Source organism: Helianthus annuus, chromosome 12 (genome assembly GCF_002127325.2).
Source record: "Helianthus annuus cultivar XRQ/B chromosome 12, HanXRQr2.0-SUNRISE, whole genome shotgun sequence".
Taxonomy (NCBI): domain Eukaryota; kingdom Viridiplantae; phylum Streptophyta; class Magnoliopsida; order Asterales; family Asteraceae; genus Helianthus; species Helianthus annuus.
The window spans coordinates 12,449,371-12,468,909 of NC_035444.2; the positions used below are offsets into that span (position 1 = coordinate 12,449,371).

The window sequence follows — 19,539 nt, forward strand, 5'->3', positions numbered from 1 at the left end:
TGTTGTCTCCTATTTATCTGCTAACTTGACAATTGCCTCAGTTATGTTTTTCTTTCTTTCTTTATCTTGCTATTATCTGTGGGTGTTTGTTTGGGTCACGTAACCCTCATAAGGAAACTTGATATTAAACTTCTAGTGAAAAATGAAGAAACTTGCCGTGACAAAATTATACTACAAACTCCTTAATTATAGTCAACTGATTGTACTTGTCGTGTGAAAACAAAAATTCCATAAACCAAAAAGAATAAACTTCTATTAATATACAAACTGAAACTTTACATAACCAGTTTCACATTGAATTTATACAACAAAAGATAGACGTATGTATTACATGAGAAGCATCATCCAAAACCTACGGAACATATATGGTTTGGTTTCTTACCAATCCAATCATAGGACTTTTGATTTAACTCTTGAAACTAGATTAAAAATGGTATTTAGGGGTAACCAATCTTATCGAAAACTTTTAGTACCCATAAAACATTATGAAGCAAAGTCATAAGATTAATTCAAAGTTATGTTATGAAAATGGTGGAGGTCCATACGTACTTAACAGCAGTGACGAAGCTTGACCCGAATGACAGGGGGTCGAAAACGTATATACCAAAAAATTTCTATAGAACCGAGGGGTCGAAAACGTATATACCCAAAAATTTATATACGAAAACTACATATATAACACTACTGAGCGAAAAGTTCGAGGAATCGGGTGCCCCCTCCGCCCCTTCTATACTTCACCTGGTTAACAGATAAAAACACCAACATTACAAGAACATATTCAAATTACAAAATTAATAACAGTTTTTTTTTAATTCATAATAATTTAAAATTCTTTATAACAAGTAATGAAATGAATGTGAATATGAACTAATGCATATTAATTAGGCCTTGTGACTTGCTACAAGGTACACCTAACACTAATTTCAGAGTAATGACTCCTTGCACTTTCAACCCCTCTCACTTTCGGTCTATATCTTATCTATCTATATAGCAAACCTTTTTTTTTCATTCACTCATACATTGCAAGTATGATGCGGTTAGCCAAGTCATGTCTATGGTCACGGAGCTTGTTGGCGTTTAGTGCTATAACGGGAATTAGCGCTAACAGTTTTGCGTCAACGGTACCAAGGATTGAAAGGCGTGGTTCGTATGCTATACACACCCTTAAGGTCTTGATATACCATCTCTTTTTATACATCAACAAAACGATTTACAATCAAACAAATGTTCCCAGTAAAATCCTACTATAACAAGCTATTGCTAGGGTTTGGTAATGGTAGAATGGGGGCATGACTTTTTTTTTTTTTTTTTTTTTATCCCAAAAGATAGAGATGCTACTTAAACTGAGACCCTACTCCAAAATTCTAATAAAAAGATTTATGTTAACATTTTTCGTATTTTTTAACATGTGTATGCAATTTACCTAAGTGCACTTTTGACTATCTTGTTTTAGGAGAAGGCGATGTTGATGGACGAAGGCGAACGACGATTCCCACCGCAATACCAGGACTCGCAACCGGGGAAAGAGTACCTCATGAACCCTCTCCCACAATTTAGCAACCCTAATTACAAGCCATCTGGCAAACTCCATGTAAGAATAATTAATTACTTTTTTTAATATATTTTTTCTTGAATCATTAATTCTTGTCTTGGTTTGTTGTAAGTGGAAACTCTACTTGTAATTAAACAACTCAATATTTATAAGTTTAAACACAAAATCAAATTACTTTCTTAGATACTCTTTGACTTGTGAGACGAAAATTAGCAAAGACTAATATCGGTGGTTAATTTAGCGAGATAATATGCAGCAAAAACTAACAACCCAATTTAGTGACAGAAAACCGTCAGAGTTTTGTCAAATTATAAATTTGTTCGTCACTGATTTATCTAAAATGCTCATATAAGAATATTTAAACGTGATAGAATATAATATTTTACAAAACCACTGAAAACTATTAAAGTAATCGTCTGTTTATTTTTGACGGAAAGAAACTAATGCTAATATTACAATAGACTAAGTTATGGTCTCTTGTATTACACAGATCGATTAGTTGAATAATAAAAATTGTTTGTTTATATAACACAATAAGAAAAGTAGGTATATCTGATAATTATTCCACAAATGTGCAACTTGTTGCTTAACAATATTCAACCCACTTCTATTTTTTAGAAAGCTTAAATTGTTAGCCAACTGGTTCGACAAGTGGACTGGTGAGGTGGACGGCTTGATTACCGGTCATGTTATGAAAATATAGGTTGGGAAGTCATGTCTTTAATTTAAAGCCTTAATGAGTATGGTAGCTTCCGAATAAACATAAGAAAGCAAAGCATCTTTCCTTGCTTTTTCTTTAAGAAAAACAATAAAACAATTCGGTTACCTATTGCAGGGAAAGGTGGCATTGGTGACAGGAGGAGATTCAGGTATTGGGAGGTCTGTTTGCTACCACTTTGCTTTGGAGGGTGCAACTGTAGCCTTCACTTACGTGAAGAATGTCGAGGACATAGACGCAAATGATATGTTAAAGATAACAAATGAGTCAAGAGTTAAAGGCTCGGGTGATCCGATTGCAATACCTACTGATCTTAGGTATGACAAGAATTGCAAGGATGTCGTAGACGACGTCATCGCAAAATACGGGCGCATCGATATCCTGGTGAACAGTCCAGCTATGCAATACTATGTGTATTCGTATACCTTAGAAGAGATCACAGAAGAGAGGCTTGAAAATGTGTTTAGGACCAACATTTTCTCCTATTTCTTCATGTCAAGGTGTGTGTAGCATCTTAATTAACATTATACTTATTTTCTTCATGGATTAATTAATATGTAGAAAGTATATTACAGTGTCATTTTGTCTTTGTGTTTTTATGGGTTGGAATTAATGTAGGGGCGGCAATTTCTTCCACGACCTAAAAAAACAGGTTTTGGAATGGCTGGTACGCCTCATTTATTAAATAAGTCAAACTCAAACACTGGCCGTTTAAAAATGGATCAATCTAAACATGACCCGCCAAATAAGTGGGTTTGTTAACCCCTAAGACTAGAAGATATGGGGGCCGGCTGAGGCCCGGCTAGGACCAGCGCCGGTCCCCCACACCGCCCCCCTGGGGCTCGGCTCGGCACAACCGGCCACCCACAGCCGGGGTAGCCGGACCTCCTTTCTCCTCTTGCCTCTCACATATACCTATACATACATATATATACATAAAGGGGTTCATCCCCCACCCCCCTAGGTCCATCCCCTCCAAGCCACTCCTACGTGGCGGCTCATCCCCTCCAAGCCCATCCTCTCCATACCCTTTAGTCTAAGGGTTTTCTAAAAAGTTTATATTAGACCATGTGTAGTGGTAACTTGTTATAATGCCCCCACCATGGGGCATTATCCGACACGTGGCAACCCAGTCAGCATGGGGCATTATAGCATAAAGTGGTGTAGTGAGGATAATGCCCAAATAATGCCCCTTTCAATTATTAAAAAAAAAAAAAAAACAACCTGCCAACAACTATTGGATAGTCAACCTCGGAAAAAGCAAACCATTGGATAGTCAAATGTGTAGTGGCGTTTTCCTCATAACGCCAAAACCCAATTTTTGAAAATTTTTTTAAAGATAACGCCTACTGTAATGGTATTTTGGGCGTTATAGGGCGTTTTTTTTGAAATTTTTTTAAAGAAAACGCCCCACTACACATGGTCTTAATATTTTAGAGATGAAAGATGAGATGATGATGATGATGATGATGAGATTTACTAAGTATGATGATGATGACGATGATGATGAGATGAAAGATGTTACAATTTAAAGTTAAATACTTTGATTTTTAATTTTCCCTCTAACTATTAGCTTTTAACAATTAATTAATTTTATATATTAAATCATTTCATAACTCTTCACTTCCATCAATTTTTATTTTACTAGTTCTAACTAGCTATTCTCTAATTCTTTCTATTGTTTCTTCAAATTTCGTGTAAAATATATAAACCAAGTTTGTTGATTGTGAATGACCTGGTTATGCATATGCAGGCACGCCTTGGAGCACATGAAAGAAGGAAGTGCGATCATAAACACCACATCGGCGTTAGCATACACGGCTACCCCGCCACATTGGCTTGACTACATTTCAACAAAGGGAGCCATAGTGTCCTTCACAAGGGCTCTGGCATTGCATCTAGTTGACAAGAAGATCCGTGTCAATGGTGTGGCCCCTGGTGCTATATGGACACCATTGCAAGCTGCGGCGCTCAATGACGAAGAAATAGCAACATTAGGGTCAACCGCGCCTATGGATAGGGCAGGTCAACCTTATGAGGTAGCTCCATCGTATGTGTTCCTTGCATCCGAGCAAGACTCTTCCTACTTTACCGGCCAGGTTCTTCATCCTAATGGTAACTAATTCTATGCACAATTACAAATCTACCTAAATGCTTAGATGCAACTTTTAACACGTAGATACAACTATATATATGGGGTCTTGCCCAAAATGTCAAACAACTGTTTGAAAAATGGTGTGGGTATAGCTTGTCCCTATGTGTGTGTGTATGTGTTGTTGGGGGGGGGGGGGGGGGGGTATGTGTATATCATTTACACAAACTTGTATAGAAATAGAATAAACTTCTTTTGGAAAATATTCATACTTATTACCATGTATAATAGGTTTGAAGTCACACATTCTTTCCCCTATAAACGTACCTATTTACCTTTATTAAATGTTATAAAATAACTTTGAACTAAATTGTTAAGATAGTGATCGTTTTTTTTTTTTTTTTTTTTTTTTTTGTTTTTTTTTTTTTCAGGCGGAATAATGGTAAATGGTTAGTCCTTGTTGGGTTCTAGAATTTCATTTGATAATGAAGTGAAGCATACATAAAAGTTTGGGTATTTAAAATAAATCGACGTTTAGATGTACTTGTAGATATCTTGTTGACTGTCAAATAAAAGTTTGGGTATTTAAAATAAATCCACGTTTAGATGTACTTGTAGATATCTTGTTGACCGTCAAAGGTGAACTTCATATGAGTTATATGGAACGATTGTAATGAAGTCCTTATAACGTCACATACTAATAGAAAATACGGCATGATTGTGAAATTGAAGTGTGTGATAATGGTACATAATGAAAAGATGGAGCTTAAAGTTATACGTATCGCCTTTTTTTTGTTTGAACGGCCAACAAAATCAATCACGACTTTCCGAGCACTCTCGGGGCAGCCACTGGACAAATGCAGTACTCCGAGAGTAACCCGAGTCCACCACCAATTCCGAGGAAAACCCAGTAACCCACCCGCCCGCAGGCACGACAGTGAAATTACCGGTAAAACTCGTTTGGCTCAAGGATTCAACCCAGGTTTCTATGGGTCTCCTATCATTGCCCACCAGTGCTTCACTCTGTATCAAGTGAGAGTTGAACCTGCATCTCTTAAGAGAAATGTAAGTCTTCCACCACGTACTTTTACAATATGAAAAGGTCGAGTGTAAAGTTATGTATAAGGTGCAACTAAATTAAAGATGTGAAAGTTTTATGATCGGTTTATAAATAAATTAAGAGAATGTGAATTAATCCTTAGTTTCATATATATCCATTCTTTGTAAATTCAAGTCAATCGAGTTTTAGTAAGTAAGTATAACTAGGAATAACACCCGCGCGCGTTGCGGCGCGGGTACATTGCAATTATCGAATAGATTAGTCTAAAAGTTATGTGATGCGTTAACCATATCAAAACATGCATTTCGACATATCTGATAGAACTCAATGTAACCTATATAAGCAATGCGATTAGATCAAAATATAAAGTAAATCAAATTTATACCGTACAATCATAACGTATTATATAGGATCCGACTCATACATAGAAACGTAACGGGTATAACGGAAAAACTGACACGTATAATCAAAAGAAATTAATTAAATCTTTTGAAGAAAAGACACCACAATTTGACTCCACTCGGTTCGAAACAACATTAACGAAACATTCATAAAATAAGCACGGAAACAGATTATATTTGACCTCACTCATTTCCCAAAAAGTTCACGTTGAAACATACGCCAACTCAAATTTATACCGAAACGTACATAAAATATGCACATAAAAGATTTTTAAACAAAAACTATTATATTTGATCTGACTCGTTTCCAGAAAAAAAAAAAAAGTTTACGGCAAAACGTAGAGCAAATCGAATCCATACCGACACGTACATAAAAATATGCACGTAAAAATAGGTTTTTTTTTTAAGCAAAGGATGTATAGGAGTAAACTTGAAACAAATTATTTTTAGTAAAAAAAATAATAGGTTAAATACATTTATAAAATCGTGCCAAGTATCCCCAATGTCACACAACCAATAACAGAAGAGCTCGTAAAATTAAAAAGAAAAAGAAAAAATAACACTGAACGAAAAACATACGTAAAATCGTTGGATCACGCACACCCGTTGCGGTGTGTTAATGCGAAGAAATTAGACCGAAACATGAAACGTGGAAAGAAAAAACTAAGTTGATTTAGGGCCCCGCGCATTGGAACCAACTTGTCAAATGTAGAATAATAGACGTGTTGCGATAGGCCTATCAAACGGTAAAAACATACAAAAAACGTTGAACCACAGTGACACACAGTTGCGGCATGTTGACTCGCGAAATTTTAAACGAAACGTAAAATGAAAAACTTGCAAAAGATGAAAAGTATAGGGGATCAAATTTGAAAATAAAAAAGTTTTGGGATTAAATTACAAATAATGAAAAACTTTAAGTTAAAAGTTAATAACTTTAAGGGGTTAAAATAAAAAGATAAACAACCTTTGGATTGAAAATGAAAAATCTAATTTTTTTTTTGAAACTCTCCCAATCCATAAAGTACAACAATAAAAGCAACAAAATGTTGCTTATTTATATGTGGTAATAATGAGTTTTATTTTATTATTTTAACCATATTATAGGGATTATATTTAACCTACAAACGTTAACGAGTTCGTTATGTGCCATGTTAAATCTCTAGGATAACCATTACGATTGTTCTTTTGGATTTCTCAATCCTTACTCGTGCGTTATTTCAAGAAATTCTTATGCGCAACCACTGTGAGCATCCTCGACCCTTTTTACGTTTTAACGCATTTTGGGGGTGCAACATGTATACAAAATCCACTTTACACCATCGATTATAATCAAACACACAATTCATCGAACACGTTCGTTGTTATGCTTAGGTTGTTAATACTTGTAAGTTTCAACTTGTATTCCCATGATATTGTTATGTTTAGGCTGTTTATGCATGCTAGTTTAAAAATCATAATTTCATACTATTTGCTATATTTAAGTTGTTTATGTATGCTCGTTTCGACGTGAATAATAAATGCTATGTGAATTTGAGAGAAACTTTTATACTTATAATAATATTCAAACTTGTATGCTCGCCAGTGCTTTTGTACTGATCCATCCTTTTAATACATGTTGCAGGATTGTGACAGATGAATCCAGTAGGATTGCCTAGAAATGCATTTAAACTTTATTGCTCGTTGTATTGTAATTTGCTTTCAATCCTGTTGTATTCTGTTTCCAATACTTGTAATAATTAATTATCAATGAAATGAAATTTAATTATTTGAATACTTATTGTGCATTATTTATTTTAATCTAGTGGTATTCTATTTCAAACCATATAAAATGTAATTATTAAATTTGACAGAAAATAGCGTTATGAAGTCTCTTGCAATCTACACACAGTGTACTAACTTTTTTTAGTGTTGTATTGTTATATACAATCCTACATTCTCATATAGTGTTATAAAGTGTGATACGTGCATTACCAACATCCCGACATTGCAAAACAGCCTTGCAGCGGTACCCGGTGCCCTTAACCGCTCCTCGTAGTTAAGGACGGCAGCCCATGCTGTTATAATATCTGCATCCAAGCATAATTCCGGGTAGATCGTCTCAAACGAGCCTCTCAAAATCAAAACACCTGGTGGGCAATCGAATATAGGCTCCCTACGTAATAACACGAAATACAATCAACAATTCGCAAGCAGATTCTTTTAATTATTTAATTTTTGAGTGTTGTCGATACTTACCATTTGTTTCCTGTTGCGCTGAGTATACAGCTAGCCAATGCAGCTTCCAAATGATCCAGTTTATTTGTTAAGGAAACCACACGATGCACGTACGGAGACCTCAGCGTATCCGGAAGATTTGTGTTTCTTTTTGGCCTCCGGAGATTATATTGCAATAAAGCATTTCCTTCATTTTCAGTGTCACGAATACTTGACGTTGTTGGGACGTTGTCCAGTTCACTGGTTGGATGCCCCCAGCTTTCGATCGTGTGCCTGGGTGTCGTATGGATTGTATTGCAGATATCAATTCATCCACTTCTGCGCAAAACGACGAAGTCATGGGCGAGAAAGGAGTTAGATTACCTTGAGGCAACAATCCAGTGTTCTTGACATGTGTGGGGTTTTTTTCTGACATAACATCGCCTTCCGCATCATTCGCAACGTCCTTCAGATGTTTGCGGACCATCGCAATCCATGACGCTTTCCTACTCAATATGAGGTCACTGTTTGGGTACAAATGTTAAGGTTCTGACAGTGTGTTTTTGACCTTCTCCATGCAATCTTCAAATTCCTTAAATGCATCATCCAGAATATGCGCATGATCCTGTTAACAAAATTATATAGTGACATCCAAACCGTTGTCAGATTTATATAATTATTAACAAATATGATATCATACCAAATGTTAAAAAGTTTATCAAGTTCTGTATCTCTTCACTTTCTTTTTCTTCCTATGACGAGACGGGCGACGTCCCATACTGTGATACCATTGGGACCCGAAACTCGCCATCTGGCCCAACTAAAACCCCCAACTCTTGTGTACTTGTCTGCGACAACAGATAATCTTTGCAATGTTTGAATATTCCCAGGTGGTCGTCATCCCCTTCATCGTACGGTCTGTAGTCTTCGTTGCCCCCTCCACATTGTCTCCCGCACTTTTTTCAGCTGCCCTTTCTGCATTTTTAGCGTTGGTGGATGATGATTTTTTTTATCTACATGAGGTTTAGGTATCATTGGGGTGTTATGCTTTAGGTGTTCTGCAAAAAGTTTGTCGTCAATCTTTCCGAGCAGTTCATCGAGCATCGCATCATCTATCAACTCAATCGATTTTGATCCTTTCTTATCACAGTTCAATACATCCCTACGGTCGTACGCATATGCAGCCTGCACATATAAGCATTCAATTTTTATGATTATGTGACCATGTAAAGGGGTGATTGTAGTGTTATACAAGTGTAGAAGTGTTTTACATAGTGACCTGTTGTAAATGTAGTGTTATACAAGTGATTGTAGTGTTTTACATGGTGTTATATAAAGTATTGCAAATGTAGTGTTCCAAACAGACCTGTTGTAATGTATTACATGTGACTGTAGTGTTTTACATAGTGACATAGGGTTATAAAAGACTTTATTGGATTTGTATACAATGAAGCTGATATAACTAATTTTCTATAAAATAGTGTGGTGTTTTATGAATGTAGTGTTTGAGTCTCATATGACGAATAGTGGAGTCACATACCGCTAGTAACACGATCGGGCCTCTAAAAGGGCCATTCCTCTTCCGGTTTCATGCATTCGCTGTGCGTTCTAAACAGGTTATCATGTAGCTGCACCAATCAAAGCTTGATATTTGAATATTTCGGTCCACGCATCCCAAGAATCGCTAATTAACTCTGTTGCATGCGCTTATCTCCCCCAACACATTATTAAACAACACCAACCAGTTCAATCCAAACACCCGGTCACTTGAAGTGTCGGAAACCATCATGTCCATCAGTCCGAGTGGTGACACTTTAGTATAATCCTTGAACTGGTCCCTCCATTCCTTCACAACTGGATTGCAGTCCCGTGCTCTGATTTTTTCTACAATATTTATACCCCTTATTGGTATTCTGAATATTTTATGCACCAACTCTCCTGTGACCCGTACACGGTTTTCGCCAACGTTCAACACTCCTGCGTTGTCGTCATAGTTGCTTGCCAACCAATATGCAAGCCGGGTCGGTACATGTCATATGTTGAAATTAAACAACAGATCGAACCCCATTTCTGCTACATTCTTTTTTTGCGCCTTATTCAGGTTGTTGACCAATATAACAAGGTTAACCGAAGACGTCTTCAGTTTAATTTTTGGCCCAGTGAATGGCTCATATTTTTTTGATGGAAATGACGCCGGTGGTCTGGTCGACTTCCTCCTAGTTGTTGTTGACTTACGTCTTTTTCCGTCTGGTTGTTGGGGTTCTTTGTCAACATCGTCGCGGACCGGCTGTGATTTGGCAGCTGAAACTCATATATACACGTCAGTTAGACTATGTTTACAACTAAATGAAAACATTGATAGCTTTGGTTCCAATTTTTTTGGCAAGCTTACCTGCTGGATTTGTGATTGGTGGTTGGGTCACGAAGTCGTCGTCGGCGGAGTCACGGTGTGTTGTATCAGTTGTTGTAGGTTGTTTTTTTTAAACTAAAATAAACATTTATACATGTTAGACTATGTTCCCAATTATACGAAAACACCGACAATTCATTTGAATTAATCAATTTCTTACCTTCCGCGAATGGTACTGGAAGCGGTGACTCGAAGTCGTCATTGCTGTCCGCAGCGGGTGATGTTGCAGCTGGAAATCGAACATATATTGTTATTATAAACCAACAAATTACTACTACTAAAGTGTCCTATATTTGGTGATACATGGTGCAAGAATTCCGTCAAAACGTGACATTGCATAAAAAACAATATTCCATCAAGCTGTTTTTTACATGTGTAGTTTTGTATTTTATATATACCTTCTTCCATTACGTTATCATTATCTGAATCGCTCAACGAGATGCTTTGTCCAATTGTATTATGGAATCCCTTTCCCATTTTGAATCTGGGTATTCGGTTGCTTCTTCGGACTAAAATTAAAAGCTCTTACAATTAGTTATCGAACGGTGAAATCCAACTTATAATTATACATTTTGGTTTATAAAGCACTATAATTGATTCAAAACAATTGATCAACTTTAGACCCTATGTTAAGATAATAGGAAATTATTTCATGATATTTTATACAATGCTACTGATTAGCAACTTTAGTTTTGCAAACATATAACACTACAGCAATGGTTAAAATACTACATTATAAATGTTCTTGATCAAACTTTGTCAACCAATACAAAGTTGATCAAAAGACAAAGAATAGCATATAACACTACAACACACAACACTATTAAAACACCACAATGTAATTGCATAGACCAAGAGTAGCACCAATAGACACCATGGACCACCACAGACCGATTTAAAATCAAACCCACATTAAAACACCCATCATAATTACATATAACACTACAAGTATAAAACACTTTGTAATTGCATAGACCAAGAGGAGCACCAATAGACACCGTTGACCACCATAGACCGATTTAAAATCAAACCCCCATTAAAATACCCATCCGAATTGCATATAACACTACATGTATAAAACAGTTATATTCGACTTATATAACACTATCACACCATCTACATCACGCTATTAAACACTTTAGATCACAACATAAAACCCTATAGCTGATCACCGGGTTGTTAAGGACATCACAAACATCAATGGACACCATTGACCACCATACACTGACTTAACATCAAATCCCCAATAAAACACCTACCCGGTTTCGAAATTGCTGGTTATCGCTTCCTCTTCGATCCCGATGGCTTGCTCGTACCTTTTTTCGAATCCATAGAACACTTTTTTGATTCTTGGTTTTACTGTTTAACCTAAATAAAATCAACGGACATTAATGTAATATAAAACCCTGGACTTCAAAAGGAATCGGCCGACGAAGAATGTGCTCCGATTACCTTTAAAACACTTCTAGGTTTTCCGCTGTGGTTATAGTGACGGAAATCGAAGAATTTAGTTTTTACGGGAAGATCACTGGTTTTTAGGAGAATGGTGGGGGTTTTGGTTGTGTAGGATACAGTTACCATATTTGAAACATTGGAAAAGACACTATTGCCCTTCAATTTTACATAAGGTCCTTCTAATTAAAACACAATTTACATTTTTATACCCTATTGATCTCAACCATTAGATCAAATATCCAATGATTTAAAACACTTCCTACCCTTCTCACATTTTAAACACTTTTTACCATATCGCTAGCCACACATAAGGCTATGGGGTATGGGGCTTGGGTTGGGGCGTGGGTTGGCTGAAAACGCCCAAGCCACCACCCCGCGGGCTTGGGTTGGGGCGTGGGTTTGGACGTGGCCCTTGGGGCTTGGGTTTGAAGCCGGACGTGGGGCGGGCTAGCAAGGTGACATGGCGGGCTCTCAATGGCCAAACCAAACTCATGCCCCCAACCCAAGCCCCACCATACCCCATGGGCGTGAGTTTGAGTTTGTTTTCCACATGTTAACTCATGCCCCCAAACCCACGCCTACCATACCCCATAGCCTAACATACTCACATATCAATTTCAAACCAATTGTGGGACAGACTAGCAAGTACCTATAGGGGCTTGTTTGGTGTTATATTATAAATGCCATATTCTTAACAAATACTTGCACATAGGGCTGTAAACGAACTGAACGTTCAGAGAACAGTTCGTGAACCGTTCGGCGGGAAGTTCGTCTATGTTCGTTCGTTTAATAAACGAACGAACATGAACAAGAAATTTCGTTCGATTAGTTAAATGAACAAACATGAACAGAGGTCTCGTTCGTTCGATTGTGTTCGTGAACGTTCGGTAAGGTGTTCGTGAACGTGTTCGTGAACATTCGTTGATTTGCGTTCGTTTATGTTCGTATGTTTGTGTTTTAATTGAAGATCTTTGTACTTTCTTATATTTTATTTGTACTTTTCATATTATACAACTTTTATTTATTTTATTACCCTAACAAATAAACTAGGAAACTCACTTTCACATTGTTTATGCATCATTTCCCTTTCATTTCTCATTATTTACATCGGCGAATACGATCGACCTCCATTCCATAATAAGCTATTCAAGTTCGAGTGCTACTCTCTGGCCATTTATCTTTATCCTTTGTCGCGTTCGCCAAATTTATCTGTGTTCGTTTGTGTTCGTGAACCGTTCGCGAACACGCTCATTTACTTAATGAACGAACACGAACATAAAATCTCGTTTGATAAGTGTTCGTGAACCATTCGTGAACACACTTATTTCCTTAGCGAACGAACACGAACAAGGCGTTGTTCGTGTTCGTTCGGTTCGTTTACAACCCTACTTGCACAAACATGTATATTTAGAACCAGAGCCTTATTGTGTATCATACAAGGATATAAATGTATACAAAGATTAAAAAGAGAAAGACTGAGATTGTACCATGATATATTATCCAAATCTAAAATTTCGAGACCACCAATTCCAACATGAACGAAAAGATAATCACCATGGGATCTTATAGCAGAAACGTCTCTCACACAAACACACCTTCATAACATAGATTCGTTGGTCGATCTGAACATACAAAGATCGATAAAGAACGACCGTAACAGATTTTGCAGAGGGCGATTTGGGTTTGGGTTATGTAAATGGTGATAGTGAGGAGATGGAAGTGTGACGGCTGAACCAAATTAGGTTAACCATATATATCATGTACGTATATATTATCCCTAAAAATATATTTTTTTTACCATGTGATTTATTTCCTTAGCATAAAAAGTAACATAAAACGATTCATATTCTATTTTATAATCTTGATTTATTAGTACTAGGGAAGCACGTGAGTTTGAGCAGGTTTGTTACGTAAGAGAATTTGATCGGTATTAGTTGAGTTTGTTATGGCTTTGACATTCGGTTTTGCAATAGAATGAGAAACCAAATATAAGTTCAGTTCGTTAAGAATAAGTAGGGGCGCAAACGAGCCGAACGGCTTGAGATCGGCTCAAAACAAGCCGAGCTTAAGCCTAAAATAAAGGTTGTTTATTTATTGAGCCTGAGCTCGAGCCTTAGTGTAATATTAGTTTTTATTATAGTTTTACTATCGAGCCGGGGGTCTCACCCGAAGCAGTCTCTCTATTCCTACGGGGTAGAGGTAAGGTCGTCTACATCTTACCCTCCTCAGACCCTACCTTTGCTTTGCTATTGTTGGGATTTACTGAGTATGATGATGATGATGATGATTATAGTTGTCTAGTAAACGATCCAAGTCGAGCATTTGTAAACTTGTTTATGAGCCGAGTCCGAACCGAAAGTTTGTTTAGTGAACGAGCCAAGCCCGAGCTTCACTCATCGAGCTTGTGAGCGTTATTGAGTTTATTATTTATATTATTTATATTTATTATATTAAATAATAGATAATAAGTGAGTCGAGCCCGAGCCGAGCTCGAGCTTGATAAACTACCAACGAGCCAAACTCGAGCTTTGAAAACAAAGCTCGAACCGAGTCGAGGTCGAGCTCTCATAATTTAGTGGGTGTTTGGCATTCCTTCTCAAAACTAACTTATTAACTTATATAAGTCAAAAGTGAGAAGTTAGAAATTCTAACTTCTCAAAAATGACTTCTCAAGACATAAAATCCTTCAAAATAAGCTAACCCAAACACTCAACAAATAACTTATTAACTTTTATAAGTCAATAAGTCATAAGTTGCTCCAAAATAAGCTAACCCAAACACCCCCTTAATCGAGCTCGGGCTTGGATCATTTGCACCCCTAAAAATAAGGTTGCATGGTATGGAATAAACCCTTTAGCCTTGGGGCTTTGTGATGCCACGTAAGCATGGGGCTTTATTGGTAACTTCCACGGTGTGGAATAAAGTTTTTTCTTAATGTAAAAATAGAAAAAAGAAATTGAAAAAAAAGGAAATCTGATTGGTGATATGAAAGTGGCCCCCTAAATCATCTCTTTAACGCTAGTTACGTATAAATAAGAAAATGAGAAAATAAGCGCTGTGATTTATTATTTGATTAAGGTGATTTAAATATAGACATTATATTTAGTTGTTATGGAAAAAGGTATTTCGAAAATTACCGTGCTCTGTTCAAACATTTCTATAAACTTGCAATGCCTTTTCCTACAAACTAAAGAAAGTTATTACAATTTTTTTGGACATTCATTTGAAACAGCTGGCGGGAAACACTAAAGTTCCTGAACCGCAACAACAACAATGCCATCTCAGTGTTGTGCCACTTTTCGGCTTTTGGGGGAAAGACCCCTGACCTAAGCGGCTCAATATAAGGTTTTGAAGGCTCAATTGAAATAGTTAAGGGTGGTATTAGCTCAAAGGCCTTGACGCCGTTCCTACACATTGTGTCGCCTCGCCATGCTATGTCTCGTCATGAACATTGTTCATTTTCAATGTACTTGACACCTGCTCAAGATTATCACAAATAAGTGAAACTAAATATTCGAGTTAGCATTTTCTTTTTGTTGGTCCCATAAAATACCAAATGTCAAGCTTGTCGGGTTGAACCAGAACACAACCCATTTACTTATTTGTGTCAAAGACATCAACCCTAGCATGGTAACAATTAGAGTCTTGTACACTTAACCAATGGGGTGGTGGTTCATTGGTAAAGGCAAAGCCTTTAAACACCTTGGGAGAGGGAGGTCTTGGGTTCAAGTCCCAAAGTTGTAAATAAAAAAGTTTTGGCTTAAATTACAAAAAACTAGTTCTATACCCGTCCGGTGGACGGGTTTTTTAATGTCATAAGAATATAAATGTTTTTTTCTTTGCATTCTAAACAAAAACAGTATCTGTTTAAAAAAGAGCTAAGATATAAGTTAGTCTAAAAGCCAACTTCAAATAAAACCACACCTGTGAGTTATTCGAGTAACAGGTAACATAACTAAGCTAAAATACATATAAATAAAACAAAGTTTTCACCTTGAAGAATTGCTCCATACTGATAATATTTTTCCTGGTAAAATCTAGACCTTCCTCTATCTTTCAGCTGATCGTTCTTTGGTTCGTGGGTTACGAATGTCAGATAGCATATCATCATAATTATCCCTGGATGAAGAGTTTTCGCAAAGATAAACTGCCCTAGTTAACATTGGAAAACAGCTGGTCTGGATCAAGTTAATAAATTGAAACTACAATTTTATATTTGTGAAATAAAAATGAATTCAAAGTTCGGTAACAAAGCTTAACCTGAAGAAGCCGGTGCCCGATCAGTTGTCTTTACCATTCGATACATCTGCAACAAAAAATAAAATAATGGCTAGTTTCTTAAACAGTGGCAATTAAATTTTGGGATTTAAGATAAATTAATGTCCAAGATGTGTAAATACATATTTGGAATTTAACATGAACCTGCAAACCGATGTATTTACCCCTTTTAACTGCAAGCAACAACAAATTGACTGAGTTAACAAAGCTCTTCATGGAATGAGTGAAAATGTGAAATACCAAGCTAACCATCTTCATTGGTAACCCATGACACCTACACCGAACGGGTATAAAATTATGATGGTAACCACCTTCACCAAAATCTTCAGAACAAACATTTAAATTTGATTCAGTAGACACAAGATTCCCCTCACTAGCTTACATGAGTGATCATTGTGCCAGCTTTACGAATTGATTTCGCAATTCGCATATGAACAATGTGTATGGTTTTAAGTTATTTATAAACCTAGAAATGAAAATACGCTAACGGCTTGAGTTTTTCTCCTGAAATATCAAGATCCTCAACAGACTGTGAGCACCCACAAGGTGGCAGTCTGACCATTGAACAAAGAAAAGAAAATTTGTGCAGGTATATAAAGAAAAAGGTTAAAAATATATCTAAAATATGTTGAAATCACTAATATTAGCTAACAATAGTAATCTAGATTTGATATAAAAAGAAATTTGGGGTTGAAGTTCAAAAAGGTACCAAATTACAAAGTTTTACGTATCCAGAATTCGATTAGATCAAGGGCGGATAGAAAACTTGTAGTCTCAAGAAAAGAGCAATTCTAAACTAATTATATTATCGAAATAGGAGATCATATAAATCACTATGATTTTCAGAAATATACTGTGACTTGAAAATAATTTAATAGGTAAAAAATTATAACAGTGAATTGTTCCTCATCTAAACCCAAGTAAACTGAAATAAAAAAAAACATAAGTTCAGTATAAGAATAAAACTGGAATGTACCTTCGTCTTTGAGTTAGGGAACTCATCAGAGGAGTAGGAGCTTTGACCATGACTTTGACTCATATAACCAACACGTAACAATTTTATCATGTTCCCATTACATTGCAGCACCAATGAAATTTACTCTACAACTCAAAAGTCAAAACAAACACAAATATAAGTTAAACTGGAATAATGTAAATACGTTCAGACAATAAGATCAAATTTACGCCAATAACGATTTTACCTGATCAGAACTGCACAATTATGATTTAATTTGGCAGCATCACCGTCAATTACTTTAAAATCCAATTGAAAAAGGAGACACCAGAGACTGTAAATTCCAATTAGGATGGTTCAGATGCAATCAATTGCAGCACCTGATAATCAAGGAAAGAACTCAACAAACCTAGAAGCCGCTAATTGCCTCGCCTTAATACTTGAACTTCTTGCAGCCTCCATAGAACTCTTGTGATATTCCACATTCTACACACTGACATCAACAAAAATTAACAACACAATGATAGATACTTATACAAAACCCTAATTCGCACAAAAAATGATTTCCGCAAACCCTAAATATGTGAATTAACCTGAGACTTTTGTTAGGCTTCGCTTAGTCCATCTCTGTATACATAGGGCTTTTCAGATCTTTAGCAGCATGGAAGAGTTGGCCACTCCAGGTAATGATGTGCGCTATGTTCCAACACCAAGGTTTGCCTTGAACAGATGGTAATTCGAAGGTGAAAATGCAGATTTAGGTTGTGGAGATGGGACATATAGGCAACCAATTTTGACTGCTGTTATGAATAATTACCGAGACGAGGGACCAGAGAAGCACAGAGAGAAGATGCGATGAAGAAGAGAGACAAGGATTTAACATGTATGTATCTTTTGCATTTAGAATCACCGGAGAAAGGGGCCACAACCGGTTATAGATGAAAAGCTGAAAACCGTCGCTAACTGAAGATCGTGGGCTTTATCCTTCCAAGAATTTCTGATGTGCAGGTCAAAGGAATCCAAAATAACCGTGAAAAAACTTCCCCTTCTAGAAGCTTTCTATGAATTATAAGGGCCAGGATTTAACCTCATTTTCATCCAATGGTTGAGATTGCATATTATTCCCTTTGACTTTAATGGGAACATAAGAATATATAATGTAAAGTTTTGAGTTAAAACTAAACAAATTAAAAGTGTTAAAATACAAATGATTAAAACTTTTGGGTTAAAAAAGAAAAATCATAATTTTTTTTTTGAAAATCCCCCCAATGCTTAGGGTACAACACATAATGCAACAATTTGTTGCAAATTTATATTATGGAAATTATATCATTTATGGAAAAAAAATTATTATTATATTTTTTAGATAAAATCAGCCTTAGTGGGATTCGAACTCGTTATTTATGGAAAAAATATTATTATTATTATTTTTTAGAGTCTTTAAAAAAACTAGTCTACTAACAGGTATATATTGACTAAAAGGGACTAATACACGGGGTAGTACTTATATATCGACTAAAAGAGACTAATACACTGGGTATTAGTGCTCACCCAAACTAGTGTGATATAAGAGAGAGTGGAGTTGTGTGGGTTTAAAAAACTCGATTCGAACTCGTTTATCCTCCGACTCGGAGCTGATATATTATGAAGACCTGAATATATATATACATTTTTGGCCATCTAAATTAATTTATAATTTTTATAAATTAATTATATCATTTATGGAAAAAAATTATTATTATTATTATATTTTTTAGATAGAATCAGCCTTAGAGGGATTCGAACTCGTTATTTATGGAAAAAAAATTATTATTATTATTTTTTTTAGAGTCTTTAAAAAAACTAGTCTACTAACAGGTATATATCGACTAAAAGGGACTAACACAAGGAATATTAGTTATATATCGACTAAAAGAGACTAATACACCGGGTATTAGTGCTCACCCAAACTAGTGTGATATAAGAGAGAGTGGAGTTGTGTGGGTTTAAAAAACTCGATTCGAACTCGTTTATCCTCCGACTCGGAGCTGATATATTATGAAGACCTGAATATATATATACATTTTTGGCCATCTAAATTAATTGATAATTTTTATAAATTAATTATATTATTTATGGAAAAAAATTATTATTATTATATTTTTTAGATGAAATCAGCCTTAGTAGGATTCGAACTCGTTATTTATGGAAAAAAATTATTATTATTATTTTTTTAGAGTCTTTAAAAAAACTAGTCTACTAACAGGTACATATCGACTAAAAGGGACTAATACACGGGGTAGTACTTATATATCGACTAAAAGAGACTAATACACTGGGTATTAGTGCTCACCCAAACTAGTGTGATATAAGAGTAAGTGGAGTTGTGTGGGTTTAAAAACTCGATTCGAACTCGTTTATCCTCCGACTCGGAGCTGATATA

General features: G+C 36.0%; 2 protein-coding genes and 1 long non-coding RNA gene across 37 annotated transcripts; 1 reads left to right on the forward strand and 2 right to left on the reverse strand.

Moving 5' to 3' along the window:
• The first annotated feature begins 407 nt into the window (after positions 1-407).
• Positions 408-5,137, forward strand: LOC110894121 (glucose and ribitol dehydrogenase). Its single transcript, XM_022141300.2, has 5 exons — positions 408-1,169; positions 1,454-1,591; positions 2,388-2,770; positions 4,024-4,385; positions 4,794-5,137. The coding sequence occupies exons 1-5, from the start codon at positions 1,029-1,031 to the stop codon at positions 4,814-4,816; spliced, it is 1,047 nt and encodes a 348-aa protein (XP_021996992.1). The 5' UTR covers positions 408-1,028; the 3' UTR covers positions 4,817-5,137.
• Positions 5,138-7,702: 2,565 nt separating this feature from the next.
• On the reverse strand, positions 7,703-10,662 carry LOC110896398. Its single transcript, XR_002567884.2, has 6 exons — positions 10,590-10,662; positions 10,412-10,504; positions 9,560-10,320; positions 8,720-9,204; positions 8,062-8,644; positions 7,703-7,978 (listed from the first exon to the last, which is right to left on the reverse strand). It is a non-coding gene; the product is annotated as an uncharacterized LOC110896398 (long non-coding RNA).
• Positions 10,663-15,008: 4,346 nt separating this feature from the next.
• LOC110894119 lies at positions 15,009-18,232 on the reverse strand. Of its 35 annotated transcripts, none has more exons than XR_004874477.1 (9): positions 17,711-18,230; positions 17,527-17,610; positions 17,365-17,451; positions 17,139-17,263; positions 16,412-16,436; positions 16,285-16,335; positions 16,145-16,190; positions 15,878-16,062; positions 15,009-15,361 (listed from the first exon to the last, which is right to left on the reverse strand). XR_004874477.1 is itself a non-coding variant. In XM_022141291.2 (9 exons), the coding sequence occupies exons 5-9, from the start codon at positions 17,186-17,188 to the stop codon at positions 15,327-15,329; spliced, it is 420 nt and encodes a 139-aa protein (XP_021996983.1). In that variant the 5' UTR covers positions 17,189-17,263; positions 17,365-17,451; positions 17,527-17,610; positions 17,711-17,837; positions 17,935-18,230; the 3' UTR covers positions 15,009-15,326. The 35 variants fall into 35 exon arrangements, 11 of the variants coding, with proteins under 11 accessions (XP_021996983.1, XP_021996987.1, XP_035836681.1 ...); XR_004874478.1 differs by having other exon boundaries at positions 16,307-16,335; positions 17,711-18,229; XR_004874475.1 differs by having other exon boundaries at positions 15,878-16,031; positions 17,711-18,228.
• Between the last annotated feature and the right edge of the window lie 1,307 nt (positions 18,233-19,539).